The sequence below is a fragment of the Taeniopygia guttata genome, chromosome 31 (genome assembly GCF_048771995.1).
Source record: "Taeniopygia guttata chromosome 31, bTaeGut7.mat, whole genome shotgun sequence".
NCBI classification, from domain to species: Eukaryota; Metazoa; Chordata; class Aves; order Passeriformes; family Estrildidae; genus Taeniopygia; species Taeniopygia guttata.
The window spans coordinates 4,924,382-4,947,225 of NC_133056.1; the positions used below are offsets into that span (position 1 = coordinate 4,924,382).

General features: G+C 55.8%; 1 protein-coding gene across 1 annotated transcript; it reads right to left on the bottom strand.

Annotated features, from left to right (window-relative positions):
• Positions 1-239: 239 nt before the first annotated feature.
• On the bottom strand, positions 240-15,920 carry LOC140681093 (sacsin-like). The gene is given in 8 exon segments (XM_072920461.1): positions 240-10,249; positions 10,252-10,539; positions 11,028-11,116; positions 11,371-12,703; positions 13,088-13,234; positions 13,491-13,593; positions 13,774-13,861; positions 15,808-15,920. Coding segments are annotated over 8 exon segments (11,829 nt in total). The 5' UTR covers positions 15,831-15,920; the 3' UTR covers positions 240-491.
• Between the last annotated feature and the right edge of the window lie 6,924 nt (positions 15,921-22,844).

Consider the following 22,844-nt stretch of genomic DNA (forward strand, 5'->3'; position numbering starts at 1 on the left):
CTCACTGTAGCAGTAATTGGTGAGTGATCTCCCTGACCCGTGGGATTTTTATCACGTTTTCTTCTCCTTTTCAGTCAACGAGGGGACGTAATGGAGTGGCTCGGTGAGCCCCTGGCTAGCCAAAATTGACCAAACACAGTTCTCCAAACTCCCTCATCACCCCCTCCACCTTCTCCACACCTATTGCCCATGACTTCTTCATGTCCCTGACTCCACTGTCAGTGAAAAGTCTTCCAGCATTGCAGCATTTATTTTGCACTTTATTTACTGCACACTCAAGACACGCCAATGGCACAGGCAACTCTGTGATGTCCAGTGGTCTGGGCCCTGGTCTGCCACCAAAACTCCCCTGCCAGGGCTGGACAGTCTGGAATGGCCTGTGGCAGGTTTGTGGCAAGTCCACGGCGAGTCCACAGCAGGTCCATGGTGGGTCTCTGATGGGCGCCTGATGGTCCTTTGGCCCAGGTGCCGTGCGCCGTGGTAGGGACCTGTCACTTTCTGCCCACATGGTCCCTCAGTGTTACTAGCACTTTTTGTGCCCGCTTCAGGACCTCCTCCTCATCCACGCTGGGGAAGGCCTCACTGGGGGTCACGGGAAAGGGATGGTAACTCGGGTACTGTGTGGCCTTGCCGTCCGTACCACAGTCACACAGCCACTGCACGTCCAGGACAAGGCCCCTCAGCTCCGGCTCCTCCGCCTCCAGCCTTTGGGCCATACCCATCAGCCCTCTATGGCCCGCAAAAGCTTCACCACGGCAAAGCACAGCCGCCACCAGTGCCTTCTCCAGGGCCTGGTGCACTTTGAAGAGCACCCAGTTGGGGCAGCAGTGCCGGATGTCATTGCGGGCTGCCTGCAGGTCACTCGTGGCCTGACACAGCCAACGCAGGGCCTCGGGGACGGATGGAGTCAGGGCCATGAGCTCCTGGCTGCTCAGCCAGGAGCCACAGCCTCCCTGTCTGTGGTGCTGGGCAGCACTGCCAGGTTTGTATGGGACCCACCCCTTTGGCCCCCTGACATCATGCAGAGGCCTCAAGGTTGGCAGGCTGGGATCCTTCCATGGATCAGCTTCAGCCTCCTCCTGCAGCCTTTTCTCTGGCTCTGGTGCAGCATGCACCAGTGCCACACTGTTCTCCTCCAGAACCAAGGCCACGTCCTGTGGCTCCTGGCAGACCAGCATTTCACGCAGCACGGACAAAGCGCGTGCCTCCAGCTGCCCACCCAGGATGTTATTGATCTCCTGTGCCAGTGTCTCCACGACCCTCAGTTGCTGCCGGTTCAGCACCATGTCTACATGCTGGATGGAGAGGAGCCGCTGAGCACCACCAGACAGGCACGCATGAATAACTTGTGACTGGGAGCTGCCCTCCACCTTTGCCCCGCTGTGCACCAGCACAGTGCAGATGTCCTTGCAGCACTGCACTTTCACCTGCTCCACTGCAAAGCCACCATCCCCCTCCATTCCCATCATTGCCTTGGGGGTCTGCCAATCCAGCAGGGACTCCAGCCCCAGCCTAAACCACGGGGATACCAGCAGCGTCCGGAGACGCCTCTGCGCAGCGCACTGAGAGCCGTAACGACATGGCTGAGGACTACCCTCCTCCAGCTGCTTCTCTGTCACCTCTGAGAGCGCCCGTGGCTGCAGGTGTGCTGGCAGCCTTTGCAGCAGCCACCTGACATTACACCCAGACACTGGCAGTGCAGCCATGAACACAAAGGTCTTCTCTAGGGCCCGAGCGGTCTCTGAGGGCACACAGTCATTGAAGCACAGTCTGTGGGATGGCTCCAGGCAGTCAGCAGTGCTCAGCAGATACAGCTCAGCCACAGCAGAGCAATTGGGGGGCTCCGGTTCCTCCCGCAGCAGCTGGAAGAAATGCCGTGTGGCCACCAGGACTGTCTTCTTCTGGCTACTGGAAAGGCTTCCAGTGCCATGGCTCTCCTGGTAGATTTGGACCAGGACACGGCTGTAGTGAGTCAGTGTGGGGACCAGGACGACGCCAAGGTGTTGCAGGAGATCTGCAAAGGCAGCCACGTTGGGGTGAGGCGTGAGGAGGTAGGGGTAAAAGTCAGCCTCGTCTGGGAGGGATGTCACCACCTGCTGTGGCCTGGCCATGTCCCATGACTTGGCCAGCACCATGGGCAGCTCAGCCAGGTGCTCTGCGTCCACCTCCTTCAGATGAGTCTGCAGGAAGCTGTACATGCTCTGGAGCACTCTGGCCCGTGTGCTTACCTGCAGGTGTGTCGAGCAGGCTGCCCTGCACACATGCTCCAGGTTGGCCACCACCAGGGCAGTGGGTATCTCTACAAGGACTTCCATGGCCTTCAGGGACCTCTCCTCAAGTTCAAGGGATTCTGGCAGGATGGTGGCTGATGTCCACAGGAGCTCAGCCACATTTTTGCAGTAGGAAACGCTGCCTTTCAGAGCCACTGCCTTAGTGCAATCTGCAAAAGGAGGGTAGAGGTTCACCAAGTTTGGGGGGATATCCAGTGGAGGCAGGAATTGGATTGAGGCAATTTTCCTCAGGAAACACACTGACTCAGGATTTTCCAACAAGACTGCAAGTTGCTTGAGCATCTCCTGCTGTTGCTCCAGCAGTTCTGCAGCATGGCATGTAGCCTGAGTGGCTTCACGCTCTATCTCCTCAGCCAGTGCCACAAAGTCCTCTACAGAGAGGCTGGTGCGGACACCTGCCTTAAGGAAGAAATCCACAATTTCTTTGCAGTTCGAAGGTAGCTTATTAAAGAAAGACTTAGGCACAAAGCGGTTTTGGAGCCGCAGGGTGTGGAAGGAGGGCATGTCATGGTAGAAGTAGGAGGCCAGGCGCAGTGTTCTGTGGGCATCTGGTATAAAGGCCACCTTCTGAAAAGCTGCCACAATAGCGTCCACGCTCTGAGTGGAACAGTTGGGTTGCAGGACAAAGAACAAGCATACAGCTTCCAGGAGGTCTTGCTGTGTGAGCTGGGGCAGCCGGGGAAGTACCACAGTCAGGAAGAGCTTCTGATCATCGGTGAACTCCCACTTCAAATGCTTGGCCAGCCATTCGTGGTGCGGGCTTGGTGTGAGAAGCAGCATGTCTTTGTCCAAGTCGTACAGGGTTTGGGCACTCGAGGGCACTGGCGGGAACTGTCTGCAGAGTAACAGCACCTTGCGGTAGGGAGCCACAGCTACGTAGCCCCCCCCAAACTTCTGGAAGAGAGGCAGATACTGGAGCTGCTCCAGTGCACGTGAATCCAGCTCTCCCTGCTGGACAAACCTTAGCAGGGCTGACACGTCCTGCTCCCCTAAATCCCCCCAGCACAGATCAGCTCTTGTGTCTGCCAGATGAGCCACTACAGCCCTGGGATCTGTAACCTGCAGTGCCCTTGGCTTCAGGCAACAGTAAGCAAATCTCCAGGGCAGCAGGGACTGCTGGAGCACAGGGATGCCCAGTTTGTGCAGCACCTTTTCCACTTCAGAGTGACACTCAAAAAGAACCTTGGAGAGAGACGATAGTGACAATAGGTGCTTTGAGTCTGTCTTACTCCCCTGAGTAGGCAGCACTGCCATATTCTGGAGATGATTCACGAATGACTCCATGTCCACCTCTGAGGTCCTGGAGAGAACCATCCTGTCAAAGAAGGTCCACAGCTCCTTGAGCCAGTTTTCCCCCTCTCTGGTCCACTCCAGCTGACCCAATGCCTCCTGGATGAGTGGTGTGGCCTCTGGGAGGTCAAGCTCCTTCACAAAGCAAGGTGGGATCCATTCAGGAATACAATTTTGGGCAAAACGGTGGCTGTGCTTGGGGAAGAGGTGGGCAAAGGAGTTCTTGAAGACAGGGTGGTGGATGCTGAAAGCATTCAGAAGACCATCTTCTGTGGCCAGCAAGGGCAGGCCTTCCAGGTCTGCCTTGCCCCCTTCCCTGTGAGTACCTTGGGAGTGCCTGTTCCATCCTGTTAAGTACTGCAGCAGGTAGAAGCAGCTCTCTGGGGTCCTCAGGGGTGTCTCAGCCAGCCTGCAGGGCACAGGCAGAGCCAGGGCCTTGAGGAAGCACCGGAGAGAGGCTGGCCCTAAGACCACAGCATTCACCTGGGCTTCAACGAACTCCTCGCGGATCTGCTGCAGGTGGGTGAATGCTGGAACCAGTTTCATGTTCAGTTGCTGCAGCACTTCCTGGACTTCTGGCTGAGACTTCTCCTTCAGGAAGTATGGCTCTGTTAGCATGTCCGATCCACCTGGAGATGCCCATGTTATTCTCACCGTGTCAGATGACTTCCTGTGGTACACAGGCACCAGGGGCAGGCGTGCATGACTGATGTGCTTGTAGACCTCTCTCACCATGCCCTGGAAGACAGGTAACACTCTTTTTGTAACAGGGAAAAACTGGAGCAAGTGCAAGTCCAGGTGCTGCTGGCAGAGTTTCAGGGACCTGTACTGCAGCTTTTCTGGCTCCAGGGCTTTCCACTGCCTGGTGAGAAAGTAACAGTAGAGTGGAGCCACCAAGCGCCGGAGCAAGAAGTCATTCCAGGTTGCCTCTGTGCCGCCTTTGTCCCAGTGGAGACTGCACCTGGCCGCATCCACAGAGAAGTTAGCATTGATGTGCACAGGCAGCCCAGTGTTCAAGGGCAGTGGGAGGGTGCGGAAGGCTCTGCCTGTGACTCGGTTCAGAGGCTCCAGGCGGGCAGCCACAGCCCCATAGGGCAGCCATTTAAGCACCGGAGACTCCTCAGCCCCACCTTGCACCCCAATTTGTGCGACCACCCTCCACAAACTTGTGGTCTTAGCCATGCTATTTTTGACTTTCATGGTACAGGAGAAAGAGGTGGGGCTGTTCCCATCCACAGCTTTGCTTAATCTTGCTTGAAAATCCTGTCTCATCTTTGCATCTTCCTCCGTGACCTTCGTGCTCACTCGCAGCTTCTGCACCAACTCTTTCCCAGCTGGGGGGATCTCAGAGAAGATGATGGTGTTGACATGCCGGAGGAAGAGCACCAAGTCCTCACCTTCCTTAGCCAGTGTTTCTTCCATGTCCTTGAGGTCTTGGTCTCGCACAACCATGTCAGACACCCTGGACTTGGCAGCCTCAGCTGCAGTGCGGAGCGGCAGCCGGAAAAGGACGCCCTGTTTCAGCTTGAAGAAGGATGGTAGGAAGGTGTCATAAATGTCTGGAAAATTTTTCTTGAAGTCAGTGTCAACAGCAAACATGCTACCAGGCTTCGCAGTTGTGGCTGGGGGCATGTAGTAGAGATGGGGATCAGAGACACACAGGGTACTGTCTGCAGTCAGGAAGGCTGGGCAGTCAGTAAAGTGGTAGACAGTGTTGAAGCCAAGGCCATATTTGCCTGTGACATCCTGCCGGCCTTGCTTGCCACCCACCCCCAGACGCTGAATGCCTTCAATGTCATGCTCCTGGAAGGGGCGGTCGTTGTAGATGCAGAGGGCAGGGCCCTGCAGGATGTTCCATTTCTCACTAAAAGTGGCCTTTGCTGGGTGCTGCCGGCGGTCCCACACAAAGTGCACAAGCCCCGCACCAGCATCATCCGCATTCTGGAGCACCTCCTTGACTATATCAGGAGCGGACTCAGAGTACTCCTTCAAGATGTTCTTCAGTCGTGTTGGCAAATCTTCGTGGGCACCAAATGGCTGTGCCCAGAGGCTCAGGTGATCAGTGAGGAGTTCACTCCTCTCCAGTGCTCGGTGGCGTATGGTGGCCACCCCACAGCGCAGGGCTGCATCTCGGGACAGCTGTTTACGGCACAGCAGGACATCTCTGTCCAACGGCATCCATGGTGCATCATTGAAGTAGAGCTTGTCCCATGGGTGCAAAATGCCCTCCTCATCAGGCAGAAAGAGTTGCTGGGTGTGGCAGGCATCTGGCTGGGTGCCATCTTCCATCAAGCCACAAGACACCAGCCGCAGGGCCAGATCCAGCTCCGTGGCCGGCAGTGGCTTTCCAGCATGTGTCTTTGCCAGGGTGCAGAGCACTTGGGCATAATCATTCCAGGTGAATGTGTGGCGCAGCCCCACACACTCCCAGAGCTCTCTGTAGGGCTTGTACTGCTCTTGGAGCTGATAAAGGTATGGGGCAGCCTCAAATGACAGTTTCTCAGCCACAGCTGTGACCAGCACAAAGTGGGAGCCCATCAAGATGAAGGGCTCCCCGGAGTCCACTGCAGAAGCTACCTCATCCCGGCCGGAGTGCTGTTCCTGGAGCATCATGTTCAGGTGCTTGTAGCAGCAGTTGGTGCTGTACTGCAGGGTCTCCAAAGGGAGAGTGTTGGAGAAATGTCTGAGTGCCCGCAGCTGCTCAAGGACCTGAGCTGATGATATCTGCCGGTCCAGCCCCAAGAAGGATGCTACCTCCTCGGAGAGGCTGAAGTTTTTCCCCAGCATTTTAGGAGCCAAGATAGGCTTGGTGAGTCCCACTAGTGGGTCATGGAGGTGATGGTAGAGCTGGGCAGCTGGCAGCAGCACAAGCTTGCCATTGCGTAGTACAGCAGGGAGGAAGGGCACAGTTTGGAAAGTGGCCTGCAGGGTGTCGGTTGTTCTCTTCTTCACTGCATCCTGAAGTAACTCGAGGATGCAGGCAGCCCTCTGGCAGCCCTGGGCACCATTCTTGGTCCAGAGAAGCTGCACAGTCTTTGCCCTCTCCAGCAGCTCTGGCAGGGCTACGGTGTTCTTCACCATGCCCAGCCTCTCCAGTTGGCTTAGTCTTTCCAGGAAGGCATGCCCAGTGGGGAAGCGCCCATCCTCAGGGCTGTATAAAGGGGCAGCGCGACCTCTGGGATGCACCAGGTGATAGATGAACTGCAGGTGGCCATGAGGGGTGGCAGGGATGCAGGGCACTGTCTGCAGCACTTTGTCCACATCCTCATGAGACATATCCAGCGCATGGAGCAGCAGCAGGTTCCGGTCAACGTCAGGGAGATTTTCCAAGTTGGGAAGCACAAGCTCACAGAGAAAGCGCTTCCAGTCATAGGTTCCAGCATCCAGCGCCTTCCCGAGGCCCTCCTGCACCTTCCCAGGCAAGGCCACAGCCAACAGGGGATGGGGCACGGTGATGGCAAAGACTCGCTGTGCCACAGTACCCAGCTTAGGGTGTCTCTCTACAGTCTGGTGCAGGAAGCGGGCGTCCTGCAGTGAGCACCAGGAATGGCCATCAGAAAAGAGCCTTGGGCCACTCCTGGCTGCCACAGCCTGGTAGAAACCAGTCACAGCCTCTGTAAAGGGGTAACGGGCAGTGCTAATGTCTGGCCAGAAGACATGATACTCATAGTTCTTCAACTCACCTGCCTCGTGCATGGCACGGAGATGGTCCAGTGCCCGCAGCCAGGCCGCCGGCACGGCATTGTGGAGCAGCACTCGGTTCCACTTGCCCCGCTCTGCCGTGTCCCACAGCCCTTTGCGATTTGAGAGGATGCTGAAGGCCCCGTGCACGTGGATTGGCAACCCTGAGATGACCAGCATGGGAAGGTGGCAGAAAACTTGCCCCTTCTCAGCATCCAGACGTGGCACCCACTTGCCATCTTTGGCAGGGGCAAGAGGAAGGGCCACACCAGCCATGGGAAGTGGAGGATGGAGTCCTGCCTGTGTGTTCTGGTGAAACAGTTCCAGCAACTCCCCATCACCCTGACACACCAAAACCAGGTAGTGCCACACTGTCCTGGATTCCTCCTCACAGGCTGAGAGCTGCTCAATGGCTGCCCAACTTGGGGGATCCCCAGGGGACCCCAAGCCTCGGATCTCCTTTCGCTGCAGCATGGCCAGAGGCATGGTATCCTCTGTAGAAGTGGCCGTGTCTGGCAGCATCTCCAGAGACAGCTCCCTCACGTTCTTCAGGAAGAGCAGCAGGAGCCTGTTAGAGCCAAGGAAAGCAGTCCCAAGGGACTGGATGCGCTCTGCACCAAAGGCCTCAGAGCAAATCTGCGATGTCACAGCTTCCTCTTCAGTGCGAAAAGGCAAGCGGAAAAGGCTCCCTGGAAAGGGTCCTGGCTCAGGCAGGCAGCAACCAAAGATACCGTTGTAGGGCTGGAACTGCTCAGCAAAGACACGGAGGATGCGTGGCCGGCTAGAGAAGTCCAGGCGGATGCCAGGGGAGCCGGCCCTGGGGATGTGCTTGCCCAGACGGGTGCCATTGGGATCAAAGATGAGCAGTGTCTCCCCGCTCAGCACTGCTGGCACATCCGTGACACGGTAGACAGAGCTGAAGCCCAGACCAAAGCGCCCGATCCGGCCTGCCTGGCCTTCCTTTGTGGCAGCCCCAATCCGGGTGATGTTCTGGAAGTCATCCTCTGAGAACAGGGCATTGTTGTAGGCCCAGAGGGCTGGGCCATGGCAGGCAGCCATGCCTGGGTCTAGCAGCCCAGAGGTGGCCGTTCTGTGGCTCCGCAGGTCCAGGAGGAAGCGGCACACAGTAGCGCTGGCATCCTCTGCGTTCTGGACCATCTCCGTGAAGAGATCGCCCTCCTCGTCATACTCCCGGAGGATGTTGCGGAGGCGTAGAGTGATGGGCTCTGAGGGGCCACAGGCTGTGAATGGCTCCGGGCCCAGCACCCGTGTACTGAGACACTCCGTGCCCAGGAACATGGCTGTGCTGGAAGGCACTGCCTCGTGCACCACCTCTGGAACATCCTCCTCTTCCTCCAGCTCCATGTCCAGGTACACGGCAGAGGCAGCTGGGCGGAGGGCAAAGCCCGAGCCCTGCGGGATCCTCACAGGAACTGGCACAGTGCCCTTGCCCTGGTGGCCCCGTCCCTTCAGCCACTCCAGGACTGCTACAACCACCTGCAACTCTGTGGCAGTGCCCGCTCTGGAGCTGCGCCTGTCTATGTCCTGCCCCAGGGAGCGCAGGGCCGACACCGCCCTCTCCTCACTCACCCCGTCAGCCACCCCCCAAGCCCTGAAGAGGCAGCTGTAGGGCAGGAAGTCAGGGGGCACCCGGGGCACCAGCAGCCCCAGCTCCAACTTCTCAGGATAGCCCAGTACAGCATCACGTGGCAGGACAAGCCCAGACTCAGTCCACACAACAGCACCATCTGGGGCAGTCCCAAAGGCCTTCAGGTTTTCCTGCATGTGCCACTAGATGGGCTGGAGAGCGGGACCCACCTCATCCATGTCCCCACGCCCCGCCAGCTTTCTCAGCTGCTCCCACACTCTCTCCAGTGGTGGGGTCTGGCTCAGCCCCAGCTTCTTCTCTGCCTCAGGCACAAAGGCATCAGTCAGGGGCATGGCAAGCCCCACCAGGGATTGGTACTGCATGGATCGCAGCTCCTTGGGGGGCAGGAAGGGCTGCCCAGGCTCTCCTGTGCACTTGGAGTGAGGTACCCATGGCAGGGCCTGGAGCTGCCTGAGCTCTGCAGCGCTGAAGCCATCCAGTGCCTTGGGCTGGTTGCAGACTGTGATCAGTGCTTCAGCCCTGTCCAAAGCTGCCGTGCCGCCCTGACTGACTTTTGCTGCAGCTGCCAGGATGTCTGAGGGCAGCAGGCACCCCTGACCGTGCCGCAAGCCCACGGCCCTCAAGGCATGGAGGACAGATGGATTGTGGAAGGCAGCAGGAGGAAAGCGCTCGGGTGCCAGCAGGGCCTGCAAGGTGCTGTCACAGGGGTCGTAGAGGTCTTGTGGGTATGCGAGGCCATCAGGGGTCTCCAGGAAGGCCAGCTTGCTGCAGGCCTGCTGGAGCGGGGGGCTCTGTGCAAAAACAGTGTCTCCGTGCTGCAGTACCCAGAGCAGGAGAGCCTGTGTCTCAGCCACTCTCCCCGCATATGCGCCTTGGGCCACGGCTCTGATGGCCTTCAGCATCACACAGGCTGCACTGATGAGGGGCCTCTGGAGCCTCCCGAGTAGCCGCCGGTCAACTTCATCCCGGCACCGCAACACGGCCTCCGGCAGCACCACATCTTGGGGCAGCTCCAGCTCTGGCTCCAGCACCGGGGTGGCAGCGGCTGGCACCAGCCCCGTGGGTTGTGGGGTGGCCAAGCAGGGCAGTGGCAGAAAGAGGGGCAGAGCAGCCAGAGTGCCCATGTCCTGCTTGCTCAGGGATGGGACGTCTGCCAGATAGAGACGGAGGACGACCACATCTGCATCAGGAAGCGAAGCCATGCGGGAGGCCAGTGCTGCAGGCCCCTGCCTGCCCAGGGCCCGCAGGGCATTGCGGGGGGATGGAGGCAGGACATAGCGGGACAGGGAGCGGTGCCACATGCTTGGTGGCACCACAGGGCAACCCAGAATCTCCAGCACAGAGGCCACAGCAGGTGGCAGGAGCTGGTCCTCCCATACTGGAAGATACGACTGGATTCAGGTATCAGTGGAGCCAGACGGACAGTGGGGGCATCCAGTGAGGAAAGAGCTATGAGAGGGAGCCCCTCCAGAGGGCCCAGGTCTTCCACGTGGTGGGCCAGAAATTGCCACAGGGCTGGGAACCAGGAGGCTGGGGGCTGGGGGAGCCCTTGGGCTGGGCACCAGGTCACTGGGGTTGAAGACTGGGATGTCCAGGTGGGGGGCAGAGCCAAGCGCAGGGTCTGTACAGTCACGGCTGGATCCAGCAGAACCAGGTTGGGGAAGAGACCTGTGTACGAGAGGCAGAGGCTGGACTAGAAACCTGTGGGACCTGGGACCTGGCAGGGAGGGGGACACAGGATGTGGGAAAAAGAACTACAGGGGATGGGTGGCCCCCATGGGGGATGTGGGAGGACCTGGGCTCTGGAGGGATGGTGGATACCCTTAGTAGGAGCACAGAGAACCCAAAAACCCCAGATGGGTGGGGATATAAGGAAGAGATGTGGGAGGTAAAAAGGTGTTAGGGGAACCAGTACTGGGGAGCACAGAGATCTTCAGATGAGGAACACAGTGAGACCCAGGACCCGAGGGAGCACAGAGGGGACAGAGCAATGTGGGAAGAACAGCAAGCACATGCATCTCCAGAGAGACAGGGAAGTACAGGGAGATACTGGGGCTGCAGAGGAACCCAAGGTGTACAAGGTTACCTGGGGATGCTGGAATTTAGGGGGAGCAAGCAGGGGACGTAAAAGTGGTCCAGAGACTCCCATCTCTTACCCTCCTTGGCAATGCCCCGCAGGAGGCTGTCCAAGCCTGGCTCCAGGTCTGAGGGCAGGAAGGACCCGGCCAAGCCAGGCAGGAGCTCCCTGTGGGAACAAACAGATGTCCTGGGGCACCAGAAGGGTAATGGGGAGCAGCTTTCTGGGCATCTGCCTCAGCTCCCACTTGGTGACACTAGGTGAGAGAAGGAGGGCAGTGAGGAGCCCAAATATCCAGTGCCAAATATCCAGGTTTGGCCGTGCCTCCCGTCCCCAATTCAAGAGCAAGAGCTGTGACTGCGGGCAACTGGCTGTGCTGCCCACTCTGCAAGGAACAGAGCTGCCGGGGGCCGTGGGCTCACCTGGGGCAGTTGGATGTGTCCACGTAGACAACGGCTGATGCAGTTCCAAAGGCCACGAAGGTTCCATCGGCGCGAGGCAGGAGGGGGAGGCCCCAGAGCTCAGCGTGGCAGCCATCCCCGGCCACGTAGCGCAGCAGGCAGAGGCGGCCGGCAGCCGGGAGCTCTGCGGCCCCGTGGCGCCGCAGCACCTCCCGCACGTGTCCCGCCGTGGCCTCCCGCAGACCCTTGGGCATCCCCAAAGTCAGCCCCCTCCACACGTGGGGCGGGACCTCGGCCACCGGCTCCCCGGCTGCCACCAGCAAGGCCTGGATCGCCTGCCGTGTGGCAGCATCGCCCGCAGCCTCTGGCAGCAGCACAGCCTCGAGGGCCCGCAGCCGCCCCGCCGCCCCGTCTGCGGCCGGCAGCAGGACGGGGGCAGCCGCCAGCTCCTGGCACACACGGCTCACCAGGCTGTGGATCCGGCCGCAGCTCGGCGTGCGCTCGGGGTCTGGCCACAAGCTGTAGGCATCTGCACCGGGCAGCGCCACGGCCATGGCAGCCAGGTGGCTGTAGACCCGGGGCAGGAGCTCGAGCAGCAGAAGAGCATTCCAGTGGGCATCTTCCTCACCCTCCTCACCTTCCTGGGGCCAGCGGAGATGGCGGCGATCATCAGAGAGGGCAAAGGGAGCACTGGCATGGACAGGCAGCCCTGTGGCGGTCTCATCAGTGGCTGGCAGCGGCAGGAAGCAGCAGAGCCGCCCTTGGCAGGCCCCGTGGAGGGGGTGTGCCAGGCTCACCTCAGGGCTGCACCCCAGCTGTCTGCCCAGAGCCACAACTGGCCCCTCAGTGGCCCTGCCCGTAGCCACCAGCCACTTGCTGCCAGTACCAACCCCATCCCTGTGCAGGGCCACCAGGCACCACGCCAGACTCAGCCCCTCACCCCCCGATGGCACTGGGACAGGGAGAGGCTGAGGGGATGCCACAAGTGTTCCCATGAGTGTCTGGACCCCATCAGGGGCCACACGGTGCAGGGCCACGCGGCGGACATGGCGGAGGAAGAGGAGGGCAAGAGGGGCCTCTGTGAGGAAAGTCTGCATGAGGCTGCAGATGCGCTCAGCATTGGAGACCCCTGCAGCAATTTCTGAGGGTTGCCGGCGAAGGGGGAAGCGGAAGAGGGTGCCCTGGGCTGAAGCACCGTGCTGTCCCACAGCTTCCAGCCCAGCCCAGAAGGGCTCAAAAAGGCCAGGAAGGTCCTGGGCTTCAGAGACGTCCCAGCGCTTGCCAGCACCAGGCAGCACCTGGCATTCAGGGTCCAGCACGCCCAAGTATGGGGGGCTCAGCACACCTGGTAGGTCTGGAGACAAGGGAACCGTAAGGCCACAGAGATGACATGGACACCACTGCCTTCCCAGATCATCCCAAGCCATCAATGCCCCAGATGCCCACCCAATGGCCCCACGTTTATCCCCACGGTGCCTCCCATCATCCAAAGCTTAATCCCAACTCAGCAGTCCTCCCTCAGTTTGTCCCCCTAGCCCTGCTCTCCACTGCCAGCCAGCCTCCCTCCAGCCTCCTAGTGCTTCAGGTTTCCAGCTTCAGGTTTCCTCACTTTGGACACGGCCCTCCATTTTGCACACCCCCAGTGCCCCCCAGTTCTCCCCAGCACCTGTAGTTTGGTGCCTGCAGTAAAACCCACATCCCCGGTTCAGTCCCAGCTGGGGCTCCCAGTGCCACTCACCGGTGAGGTGGTAGACAGAGGTGAAGCCCAAGCCGAAGCGCCCCACGCTGTGAGGATCCTGCCGCTTGTGTGACACCCCTGGGCGCTGAATCCCTGTCCAGTCCTGGGGCAACATCACGGCATCGTTGTAGGCCAAGAGAGCTGGGCCTGGTGGTCAGCACCATCCATGGATAAGGGGGGAAGTGGGACATGGAGTGGGAATTGTCATTCACACTCAGTGTTCCCACAAGCTCCAGTCCCACAAAACTCCCCTCAGTAACACTGAGTCCTCCCAGTACCCTCAGTGCTCCCAGCACATGCCAGAACCCCTCACCAGTTCCACTTCCCCCAGTCCCTCCCAGCACCAGCCAGTGCCCCCCGAGAGCTTCATCCCGTTTCTCCCGGTGCCCACAGTGCCTCTCACCCTGGGTGCCCTCCAGGCCACCTCCGGTGATGTTGAATTCCCGCTCATCCGACACAAACACGACCTCCTTAGCGCCAGCGTCATCTGCGTTCTGCACCAGCTCCTGGAATTGGAGATCAGTGCCCGGTCACCTGGGCCCTCCAGGCCCTGAGAAGAGCATCAACCCTCTCTCCCAGCTGGGCACCAAGGCCCTGGGCTGGTGCTGGACAGGGACCAGCCCCACTGCCTGCAGTAACGCTGCCCTGCTGGGCAGGAGATCCCGGATGGGTGATGTGCATCTGACCTTGAGGATCTGCCCTCCGTCCGGGTACTTCTGCAGGATGCTGGACAGGTAGTCAAGGAAGCTGGGTGCCCGCTGGCAGAAGGTCTCCCTGTAAAGCAGAGAGAGGGAGAGAAGGTGTGGGGGCGGCTCTGTAACCAAGATGCCCATGTTCTCCTTGGATCCCACAGGATGTGCCTCTCCTTGGAAAGGGTCAAGGACCCCATTTCCTTCCCAGGACCCACTGAAACAACCACCTCCAAGGATGACAACTACACTTCCCCAAACCCCTATCTCTTCCTGGGATGCTCCAATGCACTGCTTTTGCCTGGGATAGAGTTAATTTACTTCCCAGAAGTGTGTCCAGGGCTACATTCAGGATTTAGCATGAGAACAGTGTTGGCTGCACACAGATGTTTGGGTTGGAGCCCAGTCAAGACTTTTCAGTGTCCCATGCTCTGCCAGCAAGGGGAGAGCATGGCCAGGAGACCCAACCCAAAGTGGCCAGAGGGATATTCCGGACCACAGAACCTCCTGCCCAGTACAGTACTGGGAGGGGGTTGGCCAGGAGCCACTGATCACTGCTGTGGGATGGGTGAGGCATTGGTTAGTGGGGCATGAGCAACTATTGGGCATTACTGGTTTCTCTTGGGTTTTATTCCATTCTCTCTCCTTTTCATTCCTATTAGTAGCAGCAGTGACATCAATCTATTTAGTTTTGTTTCAATCATTAAACTGTTCTTGTGTCGGTTCAGAGGCTTTACCTTTTCGTTTTGATTCTGCCCCACTGGGAACAGCAAGTGGCTTTATGGTGTGAGCTGCGGGCAGGGCTTAAACTGTCCTGAGGGTTTGGGTAACCACAGAGTACAGTGAAGGGAAGGGGAAAGGGAAGGGGAAAGGGAAGGGGAAGACTATGCTGGAAGACTTGTCTCATAGCCTGGCCCTCGCCGGAGAAAAGCCTAAGGTGTAATTATTGACAGTTCCCACTGGATGGCTCCCGAAGCCCAGCGGGGACGGCAATGCTGAGCACAGACGGCAGCTTCGATTCAGCTCCAGCCGTTCTCTCGTAGCACAGCTCCGTGTTACCAACCACAACACAATGATAACCTAAGCCCAGAGCCAAGGGAGGATGAACATTCCCACGGGGTTGCACGCACCGGGAAGGGTTTTTATAAAATGCACCTGTAAGTGCACGGGCAGGAACTCCGAGAACAAACTGTGACCCACAGCTGTTAAATAAATACAAGAGATGCTCACAACAACTTTGTTTTAACACACTCTGCTCAGATCTGTTGTTATCTCAACTCTTTGTGCCCCAGTTGAGAACCAAGAAGGACTGTCGTGGCTGAACCCCAGCCAGTAACTCAGTCCCACACAGCTGCATGCTGCTCTGGAGAGATGGGGGAGAGAATCCAGAAATGGTAAAGAATAGTTAAATAACTGAAACAAGACTAAATATACTGACATTACTGCTGCTACTACTATAAATAGTAATGGGAAGGAGAGAGAACAGAATAAAACCTGAGAGAAAACAGCAGTGCTCAGAAGTCGCTCATCACCCACTGACCAATGCCTAGCCTGTTCCCCAGTAGCAATCGGTGGCTCCTGGCCAACCCCCTCCCAGTTTCTGGACTGGGCAGGAGGTTCTGTGGTCCAGAATATCCCTCTGGCCAGTTTGAGTTGGGTCTCCTGGCCGTGCTCCCCTTGCTGGCAGAGCACGGGACACTGAGAAGTCTTGACTTGGAGTCAGCTCAACGGGGCCTCAGCGTGTTACAAACGTTGTTCTCACTTTGAATCCCCAACACAGCACTGGAGCAGCTTCTGGGGAGAAAATTATCTCTCTCCCAGTCAAAACCAAGACATCCAGCAGCCCCCAGTGAAAAACCCTCCCTGTGAGCCCTGACCGCTGCAGTCCCCACCTCCCTCAGTCACCCTTCAGTTCTCCCCAGCAGCCCTTGAGCCCCCTGCCCCACCCACGGCCCCTGTGACCCCCAGAACACTCCAGCCATGCCCCGTCTCCCCCCACAAACACCCAGAGGTGCCCCCAGACCCACTCACGCCTTCAGCTGCTTGAGGGCCATGGTGGGCAGTGCGGGGGACCCCTGCCCACTCCTGGAGCAGCTGGAGCAGCTGCTGCTGCCCCGTGCCGCTGCCGCCGCTGGCGCTCGGAGCTCCGCTCCAGCCCTGCTCCGCCCGCTGCTCCTGGTCCCGCCTCCCTGACCAAGAGTTTCGATTCCCCGTTGCACACGCTCATTCGGGGAAATGTGCTGGGGTTTTTTTGGGTTTTTTTTGGGTTTTTTTTCCCCAAAAATAGCGGCAAGGAGCAAGGAGACATGAAAGGCGGCGGGGAGGACCGAGGACCGGGGCAGGAACTTGCCTATATAAAGCGAGGATATGGGAATGTGGATACCTGGATGGGGTATGGGAATACATGGATGTTGGATAATATTTGTTTAGATTTAGAGATGGGGTAACTGAGAGGTGTTTTAAAAACTTTTATTCTATTTTGAGTCTCATGAGAAGGATGAGACAATACAGATGCTATAATTCACACCACCACAATCAGAAGCCAACTATTTCCTAATTACAATACACTACAAGTGTTTCTTGGCCTATCAGCTTTAGCCACACCATGCTATAGATGCTTTAAAGCCAAGCATCTAAAACAACTCCTTGTGGAGTTCCTCGTGGAACCTGCATCTTTCATAGTTCTATTTCTCTAAAGTACCCAGTCTTATTTGCAAGGCCATCTTTTGAAACTTTTCCCTAGATCCATTTCTCTCTCAACAATACCTGATCTATTCCATGGCATTTCTAAGTCAGCATTTCTTATCTCAAAGTTTGCATATGGATGAGGCTGTGTGAGCCTTCCATCAGGCCTTGAGAACTCTCTACAAATCTGTTTCCCACATATGGGGATAGGGCTACAGGGATATGGAAATGTGTAGGGATACACCTACAGGGATGTAGTATGGGAATACGAGGGGATATGGCTACAGGGATGTAGTATGTGAATATGTGGGGACACTGCTGTGGGCCCAGGGCCATCAGGGCCTGGTCTCCTGCCTCAGACTGGCCTGCAGAAACACCTGAACTGTCCTGGGCCAAAGGGCTCTGTCAAAGGGCTCATGGGACCATATGCAGATCTCTTGCACTGTAGAGATTACATAAGACATATATCAGCCCCATGGACTGTTACAGACCATGTGGGGACCACACGACTTCACAAGGACACCACATTGAGGCTTTGTGGAGTGCAGAGTGAAGGCAAAAAGACCACAAAGACATGAGACCACTTGGAATGTATGAAGAAGGAGCCTGTAGGACACAGCGACTTGGGGCAAATGTAGGACAAATTTCAGGGGATGCAGTGAGGCACCTCTGCAGGGAAACCTCCTCACTTCTTCCTTCTTTCACCTTTCTGCTGAGTGCGATGGTGCTCAGGTCAGTGCTCCACCGCTTTGACCCCTCTCCAGGCAGATTCCCATTCATCCAAGATCCTCATCCCTGTGACCCTCAGAGCTGTGGTGGGTCTGCAGATAGCCATGGGCCTCTGCTCCGTGTTTCCCCTCTGCAGGGAGGGGGATGAGCCCTGCAGTGCTGCCAGGAGCTCTGGCCAGCTGGGGGACAGTGGGACACACAGCTGCTGCTGCTACTGTGCCAGAGGATGGCACTGTGCTCACAGGGAAGGCCGGGGAAGAGAGAAGGGAATGTTTGGGTGATGGCATTTGTCTTCCCAAGTCACTGTTACTGCGATGGAGCCAGGCTGTCCCGGGGATGGCTGAACCTGCCAGTGGGAGGTGGGGAATTGTTGCCACAGGCCCCCAGCTGGGTAATAGTTAGCACTGACTCCATGATTCAGAAGGCTGATCAATTGCTTTATTATTCTATCATCTTATCGTCTATTCTATTCTACTTCTATGACACTATATTCCATTAGCAAGAGCTCTCACTCACTACTAACTTGGAAACCTGTGACTCTCTCTCTTGAGAGTCCTGACACAGCTGTGGATCCAATTGATCAATGAATCCAAACACCATCACCAGAATCCAATCAAGCAATCACCTTGGGTAAACAATCTCCAGAACACATTCCACATGGGCACAAACACCCAGCAGCAGCAAGGGAGATAAGGATTGTTGTGGGAATCCAGGGCTTCCCTCTGGCTGCCCTGGAGGGCCTGGGACCCTGGCAGGGGTCAGGAACCCCCCTGTACAGAGCCCCGAGAGACACTGTCTGTGATCTCTGTCCATGGAGAGGAGTTTTCAATCTTACAGGATGAATTACAAGTTCTGAGTGTTTGATAAGAGTAATAATTAAGTGTGACACAGGTGCAAAAGTAAAATTTTAGGTTTCTAGATTAGGGGTTCAGAGGGGACAAGATGGAGGAATTGGGTGTGTCTTGTCCTTTTCCTCCTTCCTCATGCCCTCCATGTTTCACTGTGGTGTTGGCATTTTTCCGTTGGTTTAGGCTGGGGACACGCTGTTTAATGTAGATGATAGATATTGGTACATGATTGTAAATATAATACACGTAGTTTCTGGTATATAATGTTTGTAACATCCCACTGGGGGCAGAGCCCCACACGCTGCCCTGCAGGACAGAACTGCGGCAGGGCAGCAGAACATGTTATAGATAAGCAAGAATAAACAACCTTGAAAACAGCACAGACCAATTATGGCTTCTTCTTTGGCAACGGGGCAGAAAGACAGAGACTTTCTACAATCTCGGAATCACCAATACCCACAGATTCCGACAGTGTCACAGTTATCTTATCACTTGGATGGGTTGGTCAGTGGATGGCCTTACATTGCTCTTCTTAGTTACACAAAAGCCTTTTCTATAGTACAATAAATGAACCGCACTCTTCTTTCCATAATTGATACACAGATATTATATTCATTACACTATTTCTATGAGCAGTACAGTGAATACTTAAGCTGATAGATTATATTCTCTTCACAAGCAGCTGAAAAGAGTTACAATTGGGACTTTTTCTAAATACTTATAATCACTGAGCAGGTACAAAAGCTAATACATAAATGTGAAAGCCAATATTATGTAGTCGTTTTACACAGACTTTTGTTGCAATTTTGTTCAGGTTTAATAAACCTTTTCAATTTTAAAAGTGAGCATAATTTCTCACAAAGTTAATATTCAAGACCCTGTTAAGTCTTTATTCTTCTTCCCTGAGAAGAAGTCCATGTCAATTAGTAAAGCTTTCTAAAACAAATGAATGGATTCAGCTGACTGCAATGATCATGGCTTGTGTGTCTTACAGAGGGCACATACTAAGGGGAGCATGGACAGGCGGATAGGGAAGTGCCGAGTACCTCCCAAGTAGCTCAGCCAAGGGGGAAAGGGACTGAGGAGAAAATGCAGCCGGGAAAGGAGAAAAGAAGGCTACTTGCTCTAGCTAATCGAGAGAGACCCTGATGGACTCTCTCCCTTTGTTCCAGTCAAGGGACTGCTACAGGACTCCTCTGTCTCCTTTGCGGACACGACCCTGTAGCCACGGAAATTTGACACTCTGGGGCTGGGGGGTGCTGGAGCTCCGCTCCCTGGGCAGGGGGAGAACAAACCAGTATAAACCAGTCCAGCCTGGGGCAGCTGGGCAAAGCTCAGAGTCACAAGGGGCCCCTGGCAGCGAGGCAGGCGAGCGGCGGGGAGAAGTTCCGGCCTCAGCCCAGCCGCCCTCAGTGAGTGACAGCGGGGAAACGTGCCTCAGGGATTGGCTGCCAGGGTACACAAAATGACCCCAAAATCCTCAAAACCTCCTCGAAATTTGCACAAAACCGACCAACATGGAATAAATGTGAATAAGTATGAAATATTTTAGGCTATGTTTTCGTTACATTTAAACAATGGAATGTGGGAAAGGAAAACTGCACTGAAACATGGCAAAACCAAGAAAAACCCCACAGCCCCTTTAGGAATCTCTCAAAATTAAGTAATATTTAGTAGAAGCTCAAGGAGCCCAAAGCTGCTCTTGTGGAAGCAGAGACTTGAAGCTGCATCGATCTCTGAGCCTTAACTTGGCAGTGACATCCTGGGGCCGTCATCTCTGGAGAGACAGGCCCTGCAGAAGGCAGGTGCAGCTCTTCTCTTCCACGCAGGATTTGTGCCCTGCTCAGGAGCCAATTCCTGTCAACGCGGGTACAAAATTCCTCCCTAGGTCACAGACGAGCGCTGTCGAAGATGAGGGCAAAAAGTACCTGCCAAAGTTTTGGCAAGCAGGCTCATTTAGTTCTTGAAGGTCTGTTCCTAGAGAGGAATCTTTGATGTAAGCAGCAAGACTTTACTTCTGTCTGGAAGACTTAGTGATATATTGCCAAAAGAGAGCAGAGAAATAAATGCACTTGTGTCTGTCTCAGGATTCTTAATTTATTTTGTGAGCCTTAAACACTGCTGCTCTTGGCATTTCTCTGTAGAAATTTGAAAAGCCCCTGAAACACCATTCTTCCTCCTCATGTGGCTGTTCTAAAGGCAAAGCATTACTTTTCATGAATAGTTGTGTTATAAATGAAAATTTGTCCAGCCAAATTAATATGAAAAATAAAATATTTATTTTGCAATCAAATTCTATCCAGCCAGCCACAAGGAAAGAACAGAGCCGAGCCCGGGGTCGGCCCTGGGTGTGCAACAAGGAGTCAGCCTCATCAGAGGTTTTCCTCCGTGCCCACACACCTCCATCCTGGCACAAGGGATTTTTACATGGAAAATTCCACCTGAGGCCAAGATTTCAGCAGTCAGTCTTTTCTTCTATTCAGAGTCTATTTGTTAATAATATTTTCTTTTTGGTGATGAGGAAGAACAATTCAGTGTCTGGAGTTTGTTGATTCACATGTATCTGCTTAACTATTTCCATTATATCCATCTCGGGTCATTCACGAGAACAATCAGCACCTGGGGTTTCTGTATTTCCCCAGACATGGCCCATCTCCTGGCGAGCCACTCCTTCTTACTTGTAAATCAGTTTCTAAAATACACCTGGTCTCTCCTGCGAGGGTGGGGGGGGAATCCTAATACAAACATGTATACTTTAACAAATATCACATATATCATATTGGAAATGGCGCGAATTACATCTACTACACATAACAGTTGTAATCAGCAAGATCCTTTGTAGGCTTTTTCTTCCATCTATCCTTTGTCAGGAAAGACAGAAGAATTTCTGTGACTCAGGAACTAAGCACATCCCTAAAGAGCCTGCAGGTCTTGAGAATGCTGAGCCTTAAAACTGACACTGTCTGGAGCAGCAACTTCGAGCTCATGTTATGAGCCGGGTCCCTGCCCAGTTGCCCAACAGGGCTCTGGGGACACAGGGGAGGCAGGGCCCCTGCCAGGACCAGCAGGGAGCTGGGATGGGGGGAGAGCCATGGAGGGCCTCTCCAACAGCCCCTGGAATGCTGGGCTATGGACCCTGGTAATGTCACAAAGGCCATGGAATGCTGGGGGTTGGACCCTGACAACCATCACAAAGGACATGGAATGCTGAGGGTTGGACCCTGACAACAATCAACAGCTCCTGGCTATTGGGGTTTGGACCCTGAAGCTGTCAACAGCTCATGATCTTTGGGGCTTGGACCTTGCAAAGGCCAAGGGCACTTGGATTTGTGCTATTGACCCTGCAAAGGCCAAGAACCTTTGGATATTGGTGTTTACACCCTGCAAAGGCCAAGGGCCTTTGGGCACTGGGGTTTAGACCCTGTTAAGGCCAAGGGCCTTTGGTCACTGGGGTTTAGACCCTGCTAAGGCCAAGGGCCTTTGGTCACTGGGGTTTAGACCCTGCTAAGGCCAAGGGCCTTTGGTCACTGCTGTTTCTCACTCCTTGTGAAAGGGGCAGATGGAGTCCCGGCGGGTGAGTGAAAAAAGCTGCTGCTCTCCTTGTGCCAAGCCCAGCAGGGACCGGAGAGGGCTTGGGCTGTGCCTCGGGGAACAGTTCCCTTTGGGAATAGCAAGGGATTAACAGCTGGCTGTTCCAGAGCTGGCAGAGGCTTTGGTGCTCGCTGTGGGGACAGTGTGGGAGGGAATGGGTGGCTCCTGGCCATCCCAGAGCACAGCCATATCTCTTCCTCTGTCCTTGTCCCACTGGAGGCCGTGGGCACAAACAAGGGAGCAGCTTTTCATTGCCTTCCCCTCACCCAAATTACAGCACAGCCTCAGTGCTTCCCAGAGTCCAGAATGGGTTTCTCCCAGGCATCTCTGAAATGACCCTCAGGGGCCCAGAGGAGGTCACAAGGATGAGAGGAAGATGCTGCAAGGGCTGGAGCACATGTGCCAAGGGAAAAGGATGCAAGAGTTGGGGTTGTCCTGGAGAAGGTTCCAGGGCGACTTTAGAGTCCCTTCCAATGCATGAAAGGGCTGCAAGAGAGCTGGAGAGGGTTTTAAGCCAGGGCCCTGCAGGGACAGGAGAAGGCTTCCCACCAAGACAGGGCAGGGATGGATGGGACACTGGGAGGGAATTCTGCCCTATGAGGGCGCTGAGGCCCTGGCACCCAGTCTTGAGGTTGCCCAGAGAAGCTGTGGCTGCCCCTGGATCCCTGGAGTGTTCAAGGGCAGACTGGGTGGGGCTCTGGGCAACTCCCCTTCTCGTGTTCTTACAAGTGATGAGACACCTTCCAGCATGTTCCTTTGCACTGCTGTCAAACTACTGGGCTGAAAATACTGCCAAGGAGGGGAGGAAGAGCTCAGCTGGAATTGCTGTGCTCTGGGACAGTCTGGGAAGCACTCAGAGGCGACTGCCTCAGGGGCAGCCATGCAGTCTGAGTGTGCTCTTCCCTGTGCTCCTGCAGGGAGCTCGAGGGCTTTCTCAGCAGGGACCTTCCTCCAGAGCCCCTGAGGTGAGTAAACTCTGCTGAGCTGGCTGGCACTTTGAAACTGGTTCTCCATGAATTGACGCTGGTTCTTGTGGGATCAGAAGAAGCATCTCAGTGCTGCTTTGGAATAGGAGCAGAATACCTGACTAACAGCTGGATGTGGGCTTTCAGGCACTGGTAGACAACAGTGACGGCATGGCCAACTCCATCATCTGCACCGACAGTCCTGGGAATATCCTCTCAACTCTGACATCCAGTGGTGAACAGCATCCCT